At 43.9% G+C, this 20,351-nt stretch overlaps 1 protein-coding gene across 1 annotated transcript in view; it reads left to right on the plus strand.

The window, feature by feature from the left end:
- Nucleotides 1-20,351, plus strand: part of LOC111872473 (potassium voltage-gated channel subfamily H member 8) — a 204,153-nt gene that overhangs the window by 2,687 nt on the left and 181,115 nt on the right. The window contains exon 2 of the mRNA XM_033754715.1: nucleotides 6,460-6,570. Coding sequence (XP_033610606.1) covers nucleotides 6,495-6,570 — 76 coding nt within the window. The 5' untranslated portion in view covers nucleotides 6,460-6,494. The remainder of the gene's footprint in view (nucleotides 1-6,459; nucleotides 6,571-20,351) is intronic.

Here is a 20,351-nt window from a genome sequence, read left to right on the forward strand (position 1 = left end):
AGATCTTACACATTCGGTAGGACTCCTTGAGCGGGTGATCAGTTCATCGCAAGGCCTCTACCTGTACACAAACACAGAAAAACGCGCACACACAAACTAAACATCCATGCCCTGAGTGGGATTCGAGTCCACGATCCCAGTTTCCAAGCGAGCGAAGACATTACATGCCATAGACCGCTCGGCTACCGTGACCGGCTTTGTAGCGTTTAGCCTTCTTTTTTTAAAAAATGAAACTATGCTAAAATTTATCTTAGAGGAGTAGGATGGTTGGTACGAACTGGATTGATCTGGCTCAGGATTGGGACCAGTAGAGGGCTTTTGCAAACACTGTAATTACTCTTCGGGTTCCATAAAGTGTTGGGGAGTTTCTTGAGTAGCTGAGCGACTGGCGGCGTCTCAAGAAGGACTCTGCTCCATGGAGTTTGTTAATTATTTTATTCGTGTGTTTCTTGTCTCGCACAATAAACGACGATTATTTCGGTAAACAGAATTAACCTGTTGGTTTCCGTAGCGCACGATGCAGAACTTTCTCTGTTAGAGCAGGTGGTAAATGGGCCAGAGGATTGGTTGAATGCATCAGGAGAACCTAACGCGTACCGATACGAGTTGGCCAAGTCACGGGTCCCACAGAGGCGACGCGAGACCTTGTTGTACGATAACGCTGATCAATCGTGGCGGTTTGTTCACCCCACACGTGCACGACGTAAGATACGGCGGGCGGGCTGTAGCGATCGATACGGGGGCCCTTCGGATGCTGCAAGTGGTCTGGCTCTCCCGTCCCAGTGTGATGTCTCCTGTCGGCTGAAATGGAAGTGTGAACTGGCATAGACACAGGGCTACGGGCTGACAATTCATGATCCAGGATCCCATTCGCAAAAGTGGCAGGATGTTTGTCTCTTCTGCACAGTGACTAGATCGACCCCGGGGGCACCCAGTCCCCTATATAGTGGCTACAGGAAAGCAGGTGTTTCCCCCTGGGTAAAGTGACAAGAACATATAACTATCCACTCGCTTCCGTGAAGAGAAATATTACATTTTCACCATTGTTAATTAAGCACTACGACATAAAGACGGATGGGGGAGTTGAAGCATAGCTCCACGCATCTTTAACCTCGGTATTAGATGGAGGTGAGTGGCCAGCTTCACTCCCGGACTGTCTTAACTAAGAAGAAAGAGCCCTAGGTACCCACTGGAGGTCCCCCGAATCCAGTTTGGACGCTGTAAGGAAGAAAGCTAAAATTATTCCTGTGCTTAATTAAATAAACTCTACGCCATGAAGGTGTATGTGGGATTGAAGATATAGCTGTAACATTCTTGACCTCGGCATTAGATAGAGGTGAGTGGTCAGCTTCATGTTCCGAACGCTTAATCACCCTGGAAACAGACCCTGGTACCCATTGGAGAGGTGGGTGGAAGGGTGGCAGTGGCGGTCTGGACGCTGTGGAATAGAGAAATGTCTTACCCCTGCCGGGACTTGAACAACAGCAATCCAGCCTATAGGTCGTCGCTATACAGACTAAGCTATCCAGACTCGTTTTAAAACGGAGGAATCGTGCTTAGATTCCCGTCAGATGCAAGAGTTTTTCTTCTTTTTAGACGTTGTAAAAAAGAGAAACAATTTCCTCTATCTGGAATCGAAGCATGATTTATCGGTCTTCCAACTCGTAGCCTAGTCACTGTACTGACTGAGCTATCCTGGCTTCCATCTCAATCAGGCACCGACGTTAAGAATGCGTGGACTTTACCTTCACTTCCCTACGCGTCTTCATAGTACGATTGTACAAAAGAAATACTGACTAGAAAGAAATGGTTGCTGTGTGACGTATTGGCGTATTGGCTCTATGTGTTGAGCCACAGGGGTCTCGGAGAAGGCGCGCAGTGTGAGAGTTGCGGATTGTATCGGCGCGTTGCTAGGCGACAACTCAGTGAACGCTTGGATTGCGCAACAGGAAGTGCGAGTGACGTCATATATCCCACTCATCCCGTAACTACGCAACGCTCGGTAAACACCCCTCCTTGCTAGCCTGTGACGTCGTGCAACAGGGGAGTCCGTGCAGAGACTGTTGCTAGGCAATCGGTAAACACGACATCACGCAACAGTGGTAGCTATTACATAACTTTTTTCTGTGTTGTCAGTGCGGAAGCTACATAACGGGGAATATTCGTCAGTGTTGAACCAGAGAGAGAGAGAGAGTTACTAGCATTCAGTACGAGTTGAAGTCCAGCAGCTACGAGTTGAGGTGACTACAGCAGGAGAAGTATTTTTGATACGGCCGATGGTAGCAATTGTGAAGTGTAAGAGCGAGTGAACAATAAATTCGCTAAGATCAAAAACGGCGTGAAGTTATTTGTCGCGTTACATACCCAACACCTGACAATATACTGACTACATAGGGCTGGGCTCCTCTTGAGAAGCTGATAGTCGCTCACGTTCTCGAGATTCTTGCAGCTTTTTATTAAAACCGAAGTCTCTTTAAGAAAGTTTAGAAATTCCAGCTACTGCTTCGTATCCTGAGCCACATCAATCCAATTCAATGCATCCCACCTTATAGTTGGTAGCATCCAGTTTAATATTAAATTCACATCTACGGCTTGGTCTTGAAAATAGCCTCCCTTCATATATATCACCCTCTAGTCCTATCTTCTACGAGTATGTCTATGACTAGTTCACCATAATATCTGTTGAAAAGTGCAGTTTACTCCAGGCCCCTTAGTGTCATATATCCTCAACGCTACGTTCTCAAACACCTTCAGTGTAAGTTATTCATTTAATGTGAGAGACCAGGTTTCCTACTCAAGCAAAACAGTCACATTTGTATTGTCACAGTTTAGATGTGTGACTGCAGACGCTTTGCTACAAGCCGGAAGGTCACCGATTCAAATCCCGATGAGGTCATTGGATTGTTTCAATTGACCTAATCTTTCCAGCCGCACTATGGCCCTGGGGTCGACTCAACCTCTAACAGAAATGAGTACCAGGGATATTCTTGAAATATTTTTGAAGGTAAAGGGCGGCCGGCGCCTAGGGCTGACAACCTTGCCGCCATCAGTGAGCCGATTGTCTAGAAAATGTAGGAACCTCAACATTTCACAAACCTATGGGCCTCGGGGCCTGTTACAGGGATATTTTTGCTTTACTTACTTACTGACTGTAGACGGTATTTGGATTTGTGAATATATTTATTGGTCACTTATTCACACCTCTCGGAACTACAAGTAATTACAGCATTATCGCTAATCTCCACACTTTATACATCACCATATCACCTGCTAAGCCTTTTCCAGCCTGTTGTCTTAACCAGCCGTTCCCTTGCAACAGCTTCTGACAGTTGGGATTCTTCAGCTTCACGCTCTCGGGTTCTCTTGTCATAGCCGCCATTGCAGAACACTTAACTCAAGTATAGCGCCATCTCTTCTCAGCCTCCCTTGCAGAGCTCAACTGAACTGCCAACCCTCAACTAACTGGATCGCCCAATTATTTTCTTATAACCACTTTTCATGAACCGAGCAGAAAACACCGTTTCCAACAATCATTCTAGTGTAGACGCGTGTTTGCAGATCCGTTGCCTAGAAACGGGTTGCATCACCGTTGTCCTATTATTGCGTGCTTGTATGTGGCGGTCGTTACCTAGCAACAGCTGTTGTTTACAGAGTTACCGCTTAGCGACAGGTCTATACGCCACAATATAATGAAAGTGAAGTTGTCCCACTTCTTTGGTTTTAATTAACTACAGGACAGTGTTACACTTCACAGATTTTTTGATGTGGAGTCGCTGTTTGCATTTTCCGGCCATGACTAATATTCGTCTTCCAGCGAAACATCTCTGTCTGTGACGCTCGAAGTTAATTGAATTCTCTGGGCCGTGTGATAACGAGATGATTTTGTGGTAAAATCCATCCCCTTGTAATCCAGTAAAACAAGATAAGGCTAAGTGCATTACGGATGTTATCAGACGGTATGGACAACCTGCAAAGCCATCTGAGCCCTAGCAGCTGACAGAGCAGAAAATTGGCATTTCCGATTTGTATGGAGTTGGGGAGCTGGTTTTATGATCCTGTCAATATGTAAACTACTGAGGGAGGAAGAATAGCTCAGTCGGTGCAGCGACTGACTACGTGCTCGACGACCGAGTGGTCGGAGTTCGAATCCCGGTAGTGTCAAGAATATTCTCCACATTGTCGTGACCGGATCTGGAGCTGTCGTACGCTACTTGATTATTGTCGTTTAAACCTGACATTTCTAGGTGCGGGTTTGCGTCTCACCTGATCTCATGCCTTCACCTTATTGCACCAGAATATTATGTTCTGACATCTTCCATGCGTGCTACATGCCTTTTCCTTCTCATCCTCCTCCTTATTATTAACCTAATAATATTTGATTAAGTTAACTGATGATTATGTAACGTTCTGGTCATGCCATAGCTCAGGAGGTTAGTAGCGCCTTCCCATCACGGAAGCCCTAGTTCAATTCCAGGCCAGTTCAAGTGGGACTTGAGATGGACAGAGTGTCACTGGGACGGGGTTTCTTTCAAAACTTCGGTTAACTTTGCCAATTCTCATTCCACTCCTCACTCACTAATCACACTATCATGATCGCGATGTGGTTATACCGACTTCAGTTTGCAACTTGGGTAGCTCAGTCGTTGAAGTGGTGGGCTACAGGCTGGACGGCCGAGAAATCGGGGTTTGATGTTTGGCACTTGCAAGATATTTTTTTCTTTTCCGCGGCGTTCATTGCCCCACTAAGCGTAGTATCCAATGGGCTGGAAGTCTCTTTTACTGTGGGTTAAAGCGGCCGGGTTGTAAAGCCTCCATCTGAATGCTGAATATACAGACGTTATTTCCACTTCTCCGTACGTCGTCATTGCGTGTAGCATAATTAATCATACCGTAAGTTTAGTTGACTTTACCGTATTGAATTGAAACATGGGCATACCAACAGGGGTGAAGAACCCCCGGGCCGCTTGCTGCAGACTTTTCTATTTAACCGTGGAGGATTTTCCTTAAAAAATAACTTAATTCGCTTGAAGTTAGTCGTTTACATTATGAATTGTTCCTGCCCCTAATTAACCCTTTAAAATTCTACATATTGCCCACACAGTGTATTTGTGTGTTTCATATGATTCTCACATCAAACAGCGATTATTTCCCTAAACAGCATTAACCGGTTGGGCTTTGTAGCGGAGACGTGGCGTGTCTCCTGTGAGGTACGAACTGAACTCTGCATTCTGCCCACACAGTGTATTTATGTGTTCCGTATGGTTCTCACAGTAAACAGCGATTATTTCCCTAAACAGCATTAACCGGTTGGTCTGTGTAGTGGAGACGTAATGTGTTTTCTGCGAAGTACGCACTGGATTATGTATATATTACGCAGAAGAAATTCAGCCTTTAAGGGTTTAAGCACCACTTCAGAAGGACATTTGCTGAGAGGGGAGGTATGATTCCACGCAGTTTTAATCTGGGCACAAGATGTCGGCCAGTCGGCCGCTGAGTAAGTGGCTGTCTGGGTCCTAGCTATGGGAAACAGGAAATTGTATGACCCTGCTGGAAACCGTACTCTCAGTTCAGCAGATAACGGAGATGTTGCCTTAAATTGTACCACGACAGACTTTCCACATGCTCTCCACTTAATTGATCACTGTCATGAATTATTGGGTGCCACATAGAGATGAAGTTATTGACAGCGTTGTCGAATAAACTACAGTTACATGGTGTTATATTCAGGCTGGAAATTATAGATGCTGGTAGAGTACTCCTTTTTCAGGAAGTCACTTCCTGTGCCTTGTCATGCCATAACTACGTGTTCCCAAGATCGATTCATGTACGAACAAATCCACGAGACTATGTTCCAATAATGACCCTATAATATTTGTTGGCCTTTCCGCTGTCTCTTCTCGCTGTTCTGAAGCGTCGACATTACTCCGAAAAGCCATTTCCAGCCCTGGTTATATCTTGCGAGAGGAACTCGAATCCCGTAAGATGCACTCCTACATCGCCTTGACTGGAAGTCATGTTGCGATCTTATTGAAATTGGGATCATATACATCCACTCTTAGAATGAGTTTGAGTCATTGTCAATCAGTGACTTAGACCGTTATGCCATTCTTAGAAAGAAAACTACATCCTACTATCGCACACCTGTGGGAAATTCATACACAGGACTCACGCTAAACGCAAGTTTGCCTACACGCGTTGTAACGTACTCGAGTTGGTAAAGAGAATGGATTTTAGGTATATATAGAGTATATAGATTAATACATGTACTTAGTTGCGATGCGTCACCCTTCCTCCCTCTCACAGCCACAACCTCTGCCTGGTACTTCTTTCCATATTTCTCCATCCAGAGACCGTACCTAAGGCATGACCTATACGTCACTGTGTCATAACCCAGAAGCCTGGAGCATGAACTTTCGCCATCGAGTAAACCTCACATCTGATTTGAACTGTTTGTTTCAGGGCCGCCAGCTTGGTGGTCCGCGGGCCCGTCCCTGATGCCGGCCAGAAAGGGACTACTGGCTCCGCAGAACACCTTCCTCGACACGATAGCCACCCGCTTCGATGGGACCCGTGAGTAGATCCAACTGTTATGCTGTCTCAAATATTTTCGAGTCTGCCTCGTCCTCAGATAATCATGCACACCGTTACGTCATCAGTACAGAGTTACTAGAACATTAATTTCCACACACGGTAACAAGGAAAACCGCCGTATCGCAGTGGCACGAACTGTCTTCGTCCGCTAGAATGCTGGGATCGTGGGTTCGAATTCCGCTCGAGGCATGGATGCCTGTATTGTGGACGTTTATTCTGTGTTTGTGCTGTCCCATATGTAGGCAGCGACTTTACCACGTGCTGATCCCTCATACAAGGAGTCCTACCTAATGTGTATAGGTTTACAAAACCGAAGAACAGGCCAGGACGCAACAAAGGGCTTTAGAGGCATTGATGGTTTTTTCTCATACATTTATTACGCATAATCTGCAGAGTCTGCAATAAATGCATATGTTCAATAAGTACTGGCTCGTGAATGAGTTGTGTCCAGTGGTGTAACTCATATACTTCTTCTTTGTTCACCTAAGCATCATTTTAATTCCTGTATTGGCGTTTTACTCAGACCTGCCTGGTAAAGTCAGGACGGTGTATCTTTTCAATCTATGTGTTGTTTCGCTATTGCGTAGTGCGTTCACTTCTGGTGTATTAGTGTGGTTTTCTCATTTTCTTAAGTATTTGGTATTCCACCTTTTTACCATTAGTGAATGAATGAATGAATGAATGAATGAATGAATATCTTATTTCTTGCATTGCTTTTCTTCCATAAGATTGCTTGCTCAAGGTATTACGTAGCCTCACAGATACTTCATCTGAATCATAACATAAATGCCATAGAAGTTTCATCAAAGTTGAACTTCATATTACAATTTCTTTGAATGTGCGTTATGCAATTGGAGATTTCTGCGAAAGCAGCTCCCCCTGCAGAGCTTAACAGATTAACTAGGCGCGCTAATCGAAACTCCTATCGAGATATACGGTCTGAATATTGAGCGACACATTTGATTGAAGCACTATCGACTTGTACGTATATTTCAACCCATTTATTGCTATCATATTATGCTTCAATTGTTTTTTTTTTTATTTCTTGGGGTGGTGTGAGACTGAGTCCACTTGGTACGTTGATCACTATATGGCAGGGGCGTAGGGTACATGGATGTGGTGGAAGCATTGCTTCCCTATAGAAAAGCAACCAAGAACATTTCTGGCAATTTTTCAATTTCAAAAAATATTTCATACTTCAAAATATTAATTAATCTGAGAACATATATTACATATAATGAGAATATTGCAAGTTTTAATGTCTTACATAAACAATTTATCAGGATAGATCAGTTATTTTCTTCCAAAATGCAGGGAAATTTAAACTGCAACACGCGCGGAAGCAGCAGGTCTTTCGCTTCCACCCTCCCCTGGGTTAACTGGCTGACTCAATGTCAATGTTGTCTGTAAGTGAGCTATGCGTTATGGTATGCTACCAGCTTCGTGCTTCCAGCAATGTTGCCAGATGTAAGGCACAGTTTGCAGTAGAATAATCTGTGACCTTGCAGTTAAGCGTGCTTACTAGAAATTCGCAGAACCAGGATAGGTTGTCATCACTGGCTTTGATGAACATTGAAAAGTCCTTCCTAAACAAACTGCAGTCCAAACCCAGCTTTCTAGATGAGGTTATTGATCTGTTTGCCAAGAAAAACAGAAGAATCGAGCTGAATTATAAACAATAAATTAAGCATTAATTATATTCCAGGTTCACAGCCCTGTCATTTGATGGCTATAAAATTGTGTTGATAATTATGTGTTATTTTAATATATTAGCTTAAATATAGAATACATATTAAACTGTTAGCTATTTTCTTTTAAATACAAGATAGAAACTATAGGGTATGTAGAAAAAATTTATATACACGTATATAAAGTTGCTTCCCTGCTTTCGGTAGTCATGCTACGCCACTGCTATATGGCCTACTGTACCAGCCGCTAATGATAGATTATTATGGAGAATTTGGTGGAATGAGAATTGACAAGTGAAACCGAAGTACACGGAGAAAACCTGCACCAGCGACACTTTGTCCAGCACAAATCCCACATAACCTGCCCTGGTATTGAACTTGGACCGCCGCGGTGGGTAACCGGCAACTAACCGCCTGAGCTGTGGCACAATCCTCTTCTGTTGGCAACTACCACGATCTGTGTTGCCGCCAGACATGACAGCCGTTAGCGACAGAATAGCAGAGCGTGAGACTTTTAAATACATATGAATTAAGGACAGAGATAACAGGAACGTAGCACGCACGTATCTGTTTGTCCTCGCATTATTTTGTGCGGTAAATAGTTAATGAATTACGCTTGAGAGAAGCACAGAAACGCATGTTCATCTTCGTGCAACTCATCATTTAATTTTGTTAGATTTCTACTTAAATCGCATTGCGCCGACGAATTTAATATAGCTACTTAGTACAATATTAAGGGAGAACATGGATAGCATAGACGGTATGGCGACTGGCTACGGGCTGGATGACCGAGGGTTCGGAGTTCGAGTCTCGGTAGTGTCAAGAATTTTCTCTTCTCCAAGTCGTCCAGACCGGCGCTGGGGCCCACCCAGCCTCCTATCAAGTGAGTACCGCTGGCTCTTTCCCCGGGGGTAAAGCGGCTAGTGCCGAGGTCAAGAAAATGCGGATCTGTACATCAGCTCCCCCATACGCCTTTATGGCGTAGTGCTTAATTACTTAAGCGCAGGGAGAATTTTACCTTACTTTTATTTTACTTAATATCAAGATTCGTGAACAACTCTTAATTGGTTGTCTATTTGATACATACGTACAGACGGACAGAAGGAGCGATATTATGGTGTTTCACAGGGGTACGAATGTACCAATGATGCTTACGGCAAACACAATGTAAGCTAATTAAAGATTTGCCAAAAAATTTACCTTATTTATAAAAGAGCTCAGAGAACCTCCGGTGTGCGACTCCGTATATTGTGGTGAAGACAACAATTTTGAAGGACCGTAATGCCTTCATCTTCAGTTTGAAGAGCAGGCCAAATATGCAATCCAGCGAGAAGCAAGAAGCAAACAGATTGAGACTCTGCGTGCATCTAGCTGGTTGCATGCTTCGACCTGAAGATGGAGGCAGTGTGTTCCTTTGGAATATCAGTAAACTGTTATGCCTCTGCTTACTCATTGCTTTTTATTTTTTTTTATTGCTAGTGAGGTGGAACTAAGTCCCGTGTACTGCGGTCAATTCTGGCCTATTGTACCAGCCTCAGATGATAGGTGAGGGTGATTGTGGAGCAATTGGTGGAATAAACATTGGCAGGGGAAACCGAAGTACTTGGAGAAAACCTGCCCCATCGCCACTTTGTCCACCACAAATTCCACTTGACCAGACCCGGGATCGAGCCCGGGATGCCGCGATGGAAAGCCAGCGACTAACCGCTTGAGCTATGGCGCGGCCACATTGCTTGTTTAACATACTATTCAGACTTCAAGATGCACCCTGCACCCTCTCGGAACCGTCTGCACAGCGGCACGTAACAAAACCAGAACCATGAATGTGAAGTCGATGTGTACTGCAGACCAGCGAAGGGATTTACTGCGAGGCCAAATTGAACAAAAAATGGGATGTTAAGTTTACAAGTTATTACGTGTAATATTATACGGCCCTGTACTCTGAAAACAGCACTGCTGCATACGAGGTATATTGTTACACGCTCCAGAACAGGGGTTCCTATTACCATTAATATTTCAGCGAGCGCAAGAAGGGTTGAGTTCTCTGTACAGGTCATTAAAGTGTGTCAGAAACATCTTTAAGCTTGCGTCATCAAGAGATGGCGACATATCCCCTTTATTGTCACTAGAAAATCACTAGATTCCGTGTTAAACGTACGATTGGAACCAAGATCACTGTATAGCAGACATAATTGAACACACGGAGACTTTCCTTCCGTAAGGTTGCCTACTCAATGAGCCGACACTTCTTACAGGAAAGCGCGGAATGATCTGAACCCTTAGTTTTTTGGTAAGTAGCGAAGCTCAATGTAGGGTAATCTTGAGAAACTGACAGCCACATAATAAATCCCTCCTTCTTAGGAAACCCTAAATTTCATTACCCTATTCACAACATCCAACCACTGGACCCTATCCTGAGCCAGTTGAATCCTGTCCACACCATAACAATGTTTCTATAGTTTTCATCACAATATTATGCTCGTTTTACGGAAGCCAGATGTTTTTACCGTGTTTACAACAGCACGACGCAGGACTGTATCGTGAGTCAGCTGAATCCATTCCACACCATACACATTGTTCTCTCATGTATGCATAGGTATTCCAAGATGTTGCCAATCACATGTCGCGGGGTTCGATTCCCGATTAGGTCATTTGATTTTTCAGTTGGTCTAATCCTTCCAGCCGCACTATGGCCCTGGAGTCAACTCAGCTTCTAACAGAAATGAGTACCAAGAAATTTCCTGGGGGTAAAGGGAGGCCGGAGGGTAAGGCTGACAGCCTCACCCCCATCTATCAGCCGATTGCCTAGAAAATGTGGGAGCCTCGATGTCTCACAACCCTATGGGCCTCCACGGCCTGTTACAGGGATAGTTTTACTTTTTACCTTTACCCATATCTCTTAACCATGTTCTTGCTACGTACTCCGGAATATATCAGCTGTGTAGTACTATGGTCTTCATAAGTTACTGTAATTTGATCAAAATCTTCAGAGCCGTTTCCGAGAAAACTGTCATTTTGCTTTTTGGGGCTCATGTCCAGGGTCCATATTTCTGGAGCTGGAACGCTTACGTCTACGGGGCGCCCACTTATAGTGGATAAAGCGTTCAGTACCAAAGGGCGGGGAGGTGGGGGGGGGACGTATAGTTGCACGAAATTGAGCCTCTGCTGTTGACTGAAATTAGAGGTCAGTTTCACGTCCCAGGAAGACAAGCTAGGTAGGCTCCAGACTGGATGTGGAGCCCGTGGAGAAGGAAAGTAGCACTTTCCCCTCGTAGGAATCGAACTACATCTTATTAGATCTCGCAGCCTATACACTGTAATGACTGAGCTACCTCGCTAAATATTTTCCTAACATAATTGTGATGTATTTATAGTAATATTTTCCACATGTGTCACCCGCTGAGATGTAACAGATCAATAGTCTCGCTGACAGAAACTGACGTGCAGTACATCATGTTAACAAACATGGCGGGGCCATATGGCCGAATAGCGCGATGGCATTTGGGCTTATATCCCGCAGCTGATATCATTAGCTCAGACCATTAGTCGTCGGCTTTTTATTTAGCGGTGCGGGTTCATTCCCAGGTACTTCATGTGGGATTTGCGGTGGACATAGGCCATGAAAACTTGGATCTATACATGCATTCCCCCATATCCCTTCATGGCGTTGTGTTTAATTAGTTAAGCACAAGGACTTTGTCTTTGGAGTCGGGATAGCTCATTCGGTTCGATTCCCGGCGGGGGTAACATATTTTTCTCGCCTCGACAACTTCCATACCGGGCCCACTCTGCCTGATATCCAGTGGGTACCTAGGGTAAAGCGGCCGGCACTTGAAGCTGACAACTCACCTCCATCTAGTGCCGGTCTCAAGAATGATGGAACCCTACCTCCATCACCCCACATGTCTTCATGATCTATTGCTTAATTATTTAAGGAAAGTGACAACTTTACGTTTACCTTAATGACACTGATGTGGGCTTCTCCGTGTACTTCGGCTTCTCCTGTCAATCAACATTTCCGTCATCCGCCAGTTTCCCTCATGCCACATCGCGACTGGTACAGTGGTCTGTTAGGTGCCAGACAGTGGCAACGGAGTCAGCCTCAAGCCACCCTGACAGGAAGTGTCTCCGTGACTCTGTGTCTTGTAGGGTGACCAAATGGGTGGCAATTAAGCAGATCTCTGTCTTCTGGGATATAACGCCGTTTAGTCCGTTGAAAGTGAAAAGACGTTTCGGAGGAACATGTCGCCTCTATTTTCATGGTAGAAGAATAAGCTTAGAAAGAAAACAGATGGCTAGCGGAGGCTCTGCTAATCTCAGGAGACAGAACAGATACAGATAACCTCAGTTCCTAGACGGCACACCGATTAGACCTCGAAAATTAGTTTCGAAATTCTTTTCCAACTCATGACTCCTGAATGGCCCTGCCATTCGACGGTATATTGTGTGTGATACAGCGTCTTAAAATGACCCACAAATTAAGAATGGCCCATCCTCTTGATATAATTTGGCTAAGAGTGTAAAAAAAATGAAGGTCCTCATTTTGCATATCTCTCCAGGCTCTTGTTTTCGTGGTTGTTTATTTAATGACGTTGTCAATACCCAGATTGTATAAAAAAACGGTGATTTTAGTCCGCACGCGAACTATACCGACCGAGCGACCGCCGCTTGTCGGCGAAGTTAGTGCCAAATTTGCTGATAGAGGGTGTCACGTAGCCAGCGCAACGGATCTCCACGGACGTTAATCTCGGGTTTCTAGACCGGAGCCGCTATTTCCTTGAAATACCTCCTCAGTTATCCTCACGAGGCTGAGTGAGCATCCTGTATAACGTAGCAATATTTATTAATACTGACTTAGGCCAGAACAGTTTTCGTGGCATGATCTAATTAGTATCTCAACACTTTCTGGAGAGACTGATGGAGACCACGAAGCACCACTCAGTATAACAGGTGTTCGGGGCGAGGTTCGAACCGAGCACCTTCAGAATACGAGTCTAGAGCGATACTGCCAATCCAAATCGCTGTGCAGCCTCTTGTTGCTTAATCCAGTGTCGTTAAATAAACCGATAAGACGGTATCGGCTTACGTTACGTTATTATCCGTTGAGGGTTGCATTGTGGGCGACGGATAATCACGGCAATCAATAGTCTGCATTTCTCTGTGGCAGCACCGTACTGTAGGAGGACCGGCTTCGGTCCCCAGGCAGATCCCGTCACACATCGGTGAACGCAAAGTGAGACGCAGACGCAGACGCAAATTCTGTACGCAGTTCTCATCTCTCTCCTGAGTGTCCCCTCCACCTCATCTGCCCTTCGAAATGGCGACGTTTCGGGCTGCACAAATACAGGGCCCTTCTCGACAGGCTAATGTTTGCCCAGATAATCAAGAAATTCTCAGTATTTTACGAAACCGAAAATTTGGCACCTTCTTCACAAGAGCACAACCACTGGTCGCTATCCTAAGCCAGACGAATCCACTCTACACATTCACTTCCTTCTTCAATACGACTCTGTTCACAGTTTATGCTTAATTTTAAATAACATTAAATCACAATCACTGCTTTAACATAACATTATAATGACAATCACTGTTTTAACATAGCATTATAATGACAATCACTGCTTTAACACAGCATTATAATCACAATCACTGCTTTAACATAGCATTGTAATGACAATCACTGCTTTAACATAGCATTATAATGACAATCACTGCTTTAACATAGCATTATAATCTCAATCACTGCTTTAACATAGCATTATAATCTCTATCATTGCGACTAACTAGAGACTGTGAACAAAGTTGCATTAAAGAATAAAGTGAATTTATAAAGCGATACATCAGTGCAACAGGATACTGAAATACAATGACATGCATTCAGTCAACAAATGCCTACACTACATCTTTTGTAGATATATTTTCATATTATCTTCCGACGTACGCCTAGATCTTCTTAGTAAAGCCTTGGTTTCTAAGTTCCTTAACTTGTGTCCTTTTTCGAGGTGAGGTTTCAGCCTCACGCCCAACTCCCAACGCGGAGGACTAAAGACTGATTTTCATCTGAACCTACCTTTCGATCTGTGTAGAATGGATGGCGCTACCAAGAGCTTACGTCCCCGCTAGCATAGCTCTTTATCTGATCAGTGACCGCAGAACTTCCCAGCACCTAACGGTAGTAGTCCAAGGGAAAGGCACTAAGCTAGTTACTTATTAAAAAATGTTTCACTAAAAAGAGCTGTCACTTTCAGATAACACGAAGTCATGTACCTTACTCCGTACCGACAGACTGACGCAATGAACAGCCGAAATACTCATTAAGCATTTTATAATTATTAATAATTCATTTCCTACCTCAGAGGAAACGCAGAACTGTTTGTGTTGAGAAACCTTCTTGAAGACTGTAGATAGAAAGCGGTGGGATTGAAAGTTTCCCTCCAGGTTTGAAGATGAAGTAAAGCGTGGGAAAGTGAAGAAATGAAAAGGTTAGGACGTGGAACGGCATTTGAGAAAGCAGTAGAAAGCACAGTAGAAGAGTGGATGGAAATCGACAGACAATTCGCTCTGGGGAGGGAGAAAACATAGTTTTGTCAGAAAGTTCTTAGGATTCGCCCGTTCGTTGTGATGAAAACAGCGTGGAAATGAAGACTTTGGGATCATTAGAAGTAGTGGGTTGAGATAGGGGCGCGCGGGATTTTGGTTTTCTGAAAATATGTCGACTGTATAATTTTCTTTGGGGGGGATTAGTGCTTTAGCAGCAGTGGAGCTTAAATTTGATTCGTTTAAGTCATGAAGATTTCAAATAACATTTAAGAAATCTGTTCCTATCTCACAGTAAACGTATATTTGTTTGAGGAACAGTGTTCTAAATGGTAACTAAGAAAGCAGATCTGTATATTTAGAACAAACTTTATTAGTTTAAACCCCCACACAAAACGCTGATTTGTTCAGTTCGTTGTTGTCATAGAGACACATAGTAGGGTGACTCTAGATGGGGTTTGGATTGGTAATCGAATATACTGAACATTTACAGAACGTAACTACAAATAATCACGTCAGTCTCACTGAGTTACACACTCTAAAAATTACTGTAACTAGAGGACACATAAAATCTTTTCAGTCTTCTCTAACCGTTGCTTGGTAGCGGCTTCCACCGGCGGAGGACGTTCCTCTTTCTTTGGGTTTCCGAATTGTCCCCGACCTCAGCTAGCAGATTCTAACAACTGCAACTCTCCATTGACTCAAGTCAGACTCAGACTTACCTTAAGACTGACGGTTAAGACTGGCGATAAGTCCCTTGATACTCACGACCAGTATTCTTTTCCAACCGAACACTTGCTCTTATAGTCTTTATGTAACATCCTCTCTGACTAGAGGATGGGTCTGTCTTTTAGAATTGCTGCTGGCTCTGACCAGCGCAGTCATTCTCAGGTTCGAGTCCCGCGGGACTCATGACCACATTTTACACTCTCAGATTCGAGACTCCCCCAACATGGAGGGCCAGGTCCCAGTATTTATATCCCCATGGAACACTGTGGACCGGTTATAACCCTCAGGCACTGGGTTCCCTTTTTGTCGCCTCCTACAACTCGCAGGGCTACGGTGGAGGTATTCGACCCCGCCTCCACACGGGATCAATTGACTCAGTCAAGTCAAAGTCACATTGCGACTGACGGTCAGTCAGTCAGTCAATCAATCAGTCAGTCAGTCAGTCAGTCAGTCAGTAAGTCTTGGTGTCGAGCCCCATCTGAGGCTCATGATCAGATATTAATTATTACCGTTTGACAGTTACGGTCTTATTCTTGTGTCTAGTCTCGTTATATCGCTCCGTCTCGGACCGCACAGAAGACGTTTATCCCATTATTGCATACTCTCTCGTTGCCGGGGAAACGTGCCCACAGAGCTGTTTCATAGGAACTGCTCTTATACTGTGGCCTATATACACAGCTGTTACTTGACAGTGGGTCTGATTCGGTATGGAAAGGGAAGTTTCATTCATGGACTACTTTAACGTAGAGACGGCAGTTAACATAAATTTCGCCGCTGCGGAGGGGCTGAGAGGCGTACAGCCTCATGAGAGTTGTAGGGGCGAGCCAGGTAGTAGCAGCAACCGACAGACACCTGTTGAAGGTTCGCCTCTAAGCGTGGCTACAGTTCCTGTCCCAGTGATAGCCATTTATTTCTGCATACTTTTGCTTCTTTTTTCTTTTATACTTTATTTAATGGCACTGTTGCAACGTCGGCCTATGGACATTAAAGCAAACTGGATAAGTCTGCAGTGAAGTGAACTTAATATTCAGAATCGGTAACGCTGAAGTGCCGCATTTGACGACATTTTGGTTCACTTCAGTGAGAATTATACCAATAAAACTGCTTGTTGGCGGTCAGTTTCAGTACCATCCTCCAGTTTACTTCTGTGTTGCCAAAGTTATCAATTTCATGACAGATTTGCCGGCAAATTTCTTTCGTGTCTGTTGTTGTATTGCGTCAAAAGAAGTGACAGTAAGTTTTTTTTCCTTCATATTTGTTATTTATCGGCGCCTTCAGTGTCGAGACTACGCAGCTTCGATTATAGGATGATTATAGAATAGGGAGCAGTTTGTGGAATGAGAATTGGCAGGGGAAAATGAAGGGCTCGGAAAATACCTGCAAAAGTACCACTTTTGTCCACTGATCCCATATGGCCTGCCCTGGGACGTTTAGCCAATAATGAATTGGAAAACCTGGAAGGAAACTCTCATGGCCTATATTTGCCGGAAAGGACTGAGGATAACCACTATTGCAGGTTTCCCGGATAAGCTATGAATCCCAAAACTACCGATAATTAAACGTAAATGTTACAGCAAATTCTGTTTTCTAATATCGTTAAAGATGTACCAATTCAATTGTAGTCAGAAGAATGGTTTCCTCTGCCACATTCAGTTACTTTTGTCGCAATTAAACAATGTCTGAAATATCTTTGAAATTGCGTCATCATGAGATAGTGATGTAGATTGTTGCGTCATAATTAGATAGTTAATATATTCTGTTTTCGACACAACTGGAGAGAGCACGTGGTACTGTAGTTGGTGTAGGCACTTTGCTACAAGCCGGGAGGTCGCCCGTTCGATTCCCATGTGGTTTATTGTATTTTTCATTTTATTTAATCCTTTCAGCCGCATTTGTCCCTGTGGTAGACTCATCCTCTAACAGAAATGAGTACCAGGAATCTTCCTGTGAGTAAAGGGCGGCAGGCGCGTAATTCTGACAACCCCATCACCATCTGTGAGCCGATTGTCTATAAAATGTGCTAGCCTCGACGTCTCACAACCCTATGGACTTCCGCGGGTTGTTGCAGGTAGCTTTACCTTTTTTATGTCTTCATATCCAGGTACGAATTTGTACGACGTAAATTTATGTAAATAATGAACCAAGGCTTTTGGGTTGAGTTATCCACCTACACCTCATTATTTTTGGTGGAGGTTACCAACTGCGTGAATTCTGAATTAAGTTTTTGCAATATGCATCTAAGGCAAGTCGAACGCAAATTGGGAATCCGAAGCCAATGGAAAGCTTTCAGTTTCTTAGCATGTCTGTGCAGGATGACTCATTAAAGATGGAGCAAACGGGTGGGGGTATTTGAGAACACCGATATAAGGAGAATATTTATATCTCAGAGGAATGAACTAACAGGAGGCTTAATGATGGGCATCATAATTTGTACCCGTCACCTAATGTTAGTAAGATGACCCAATCAAAGAATATGAGATGGGCTGGAGTGTAGATCGTATAGGAGAAAACAGAAATGCGTACAAAGTTATCTGTAGGAAAATCTCAATGAAAGAGAACGTTTGGAAGACCTAGACGTACATGGATCGATTTAGATCAGAACAGAGACGAGTGGCGGGCTGTTGTGAACACGGTAATGAACTTTCCTCTTCTATAAAGGGTGGATAATTTCTTGACTAGTTACTATAGGATTCTGACGATGGTGTATAACACATAGAGATATTGGGTTTTCGGACTTTATCCATCGTCCTGGTTTTAAGATAACTAAGAAAAACACGATGTTTCGGAAACTGGATCTGTTTCCGCCCTCAGGTGAGTGAGGGAAGACCTACTCAGTCGAGCCCTTTAGAAGGTCCACTGATTTAGGTTAACCCTTTCTAAGGGACCCAACAGAATAGGTGTTTTTCCTCACTCACTTGAAGGCGGAAACAGATCCAGTTTCTGAAACGTCATGTTTTCTGTTTTCTAGAATACGGACAATGGAAAAAACCCCAAAACCAAGAAGGACTGTTTCATTTACTTGATTTTCAGTGTTATTAATTTTGTAAGAATAGCTGTGTGCCTTTTCAAGTAAAAAAGACCAGTGATTTTCATGGCTTCCAAGTTACTGGTGTACTTAACATGTTTCGTAAAACAAGACGTAAAATCACAATCCAAGGATGTATAATTTATATTCTCGTGATGATTAGACACTATTTTATTTCATTTCATCAGTAATCTGTCATACGACAGGTCCACAGTCTCTTCCAAAACAGTTCCACCACTTAATGCGGTATAGAGCTTTCTCCTTCAGATAGCTCTATCTCGGTGCAACTCGTGTGAGGACATGGCGTGTTGCTCGTCTGTACAGCGTTCAGTGTACTGTATAGTGAAATAGCTCTATCTCGGTGCAACTCGTGTGAGGACATGGCGTGTTGCTCGTCTGTACAGTGTACAGTGTACTGTACAGTGAAATACGTAGCTCCATCTCGGAAACCGTTCGGAACAGGACACATGTACACGTACACTTTTCTGCTTAGAATGACCAATACTATGACCTCCCGGAATACTGACCTTCCATCCTGGGACACTCGGTATAGTCTGTGTACTGACAGGCGTATAACAAGCTAGAGTAAAGATACGAAATACGTGCCAGAGTTAGTAACGGCAGGGAAATAGTTATGTAGAGATAACTTGAAACATGATACCGTTCCAGATAACGAGATAATCTTGTTTGCTGAGATATGCATGAAAAAATTGTGATTGCAACGTGATTTCGAGGAAGAACGAATTATTGCTACGGACTAAAGTAATTAGTGGTAATGGAAGTGTCTCTTTAAATTGAAGCTAATTCCTCATAAACTGCAGGGGATAGCCGCCTAATTCATCTCGTAGGGTTGTGACGTCATTTGTATGGTATTCCTATTAAGTCGTGGCCTTTTTCGTGCGGTCTTCTGTCACCAGCAGCCATTTTGATAAGCGGAAGTAATCCTATGAAAGCCCTCCACTGATTGCAGTCTTAGCCTCCAGCCTTTTCTTTTGTGCAAGATTTTTTTCTTCAGGAAATTGTCACTAAATTTATTACTATTTGGGCTCGAACTTGGACGGATTCTTTCGATCGGCCTGTGGACCGGAAAATGAACATAAGATCTGGAACTTGGATTGTACGAATTCTCTCTAGGACAGGTTCTTTGAAAACAGCAGCTTCTGAGAAAGAATTGCAAGCTGTGAACTCCGAGAGACAGCGCGAATATTCCACAGTTTAGCTGCAGTTGTCAGTGCAACAGCCAAAAGGCATCAATACTGGGTCAATCATAAATAGATTATCGTGGATTTTTTCCAATCAGAATGTGTGATTACCATTAAGTATTTGTAAAATTCAGAATCAAAGTCAAAGTTATGTTACAGCCTGCGGTCAGTCGGTAAGTGTGTCTTGGTGTCAGGCACCCATCTGGGGCACAAGACCAGATTTTTGTTACTGTTAGACAGTTGCAGGTTTGTTGATATGGGGCGCCTTCTCTGATGAGAGGACGGGTCTGTCGTTTTCAGTTGCTGCTGGTCCTCGCCAATTCAGTCATTCTCGGGCCCGAGTCCCACGGGATGTGAGACTCCTCCAACCTGGATCTCCTGGTCCCGTATTTATATTCCCCCTGAAACAGGGTGGCCCAGTTATACCCCCAGGCACTGGGTTCCCTTTTCGTCTCCTCCTGCGCCTCGCAGGGCTACGGTGGAGGTATTCGAACCTGCCTGCACGCGAGAAGAGGAGGAAGAAGAAGAAGTGGGGGCGGTAGTGAGAGAGACTACATTGGGGGGGGCAAGAAAATATAT

This window comes from Cryptotermes secundus, unplaced genomic scaffold (genome assembly GCF_002891405.2).
Source record: "Cryptotermes secundus unplaced genomic scaffold, Csec_1.0 scaffold507, whole genome shotgun sequence".
Classification (NCBI taxonomy): domain Eukaryota; kingdom Metazoa; phylum Arthropoda; class Insecta; order Blattodea; family Kalotermitidae; genus Cryptotermes; species Cryptotermes secundus.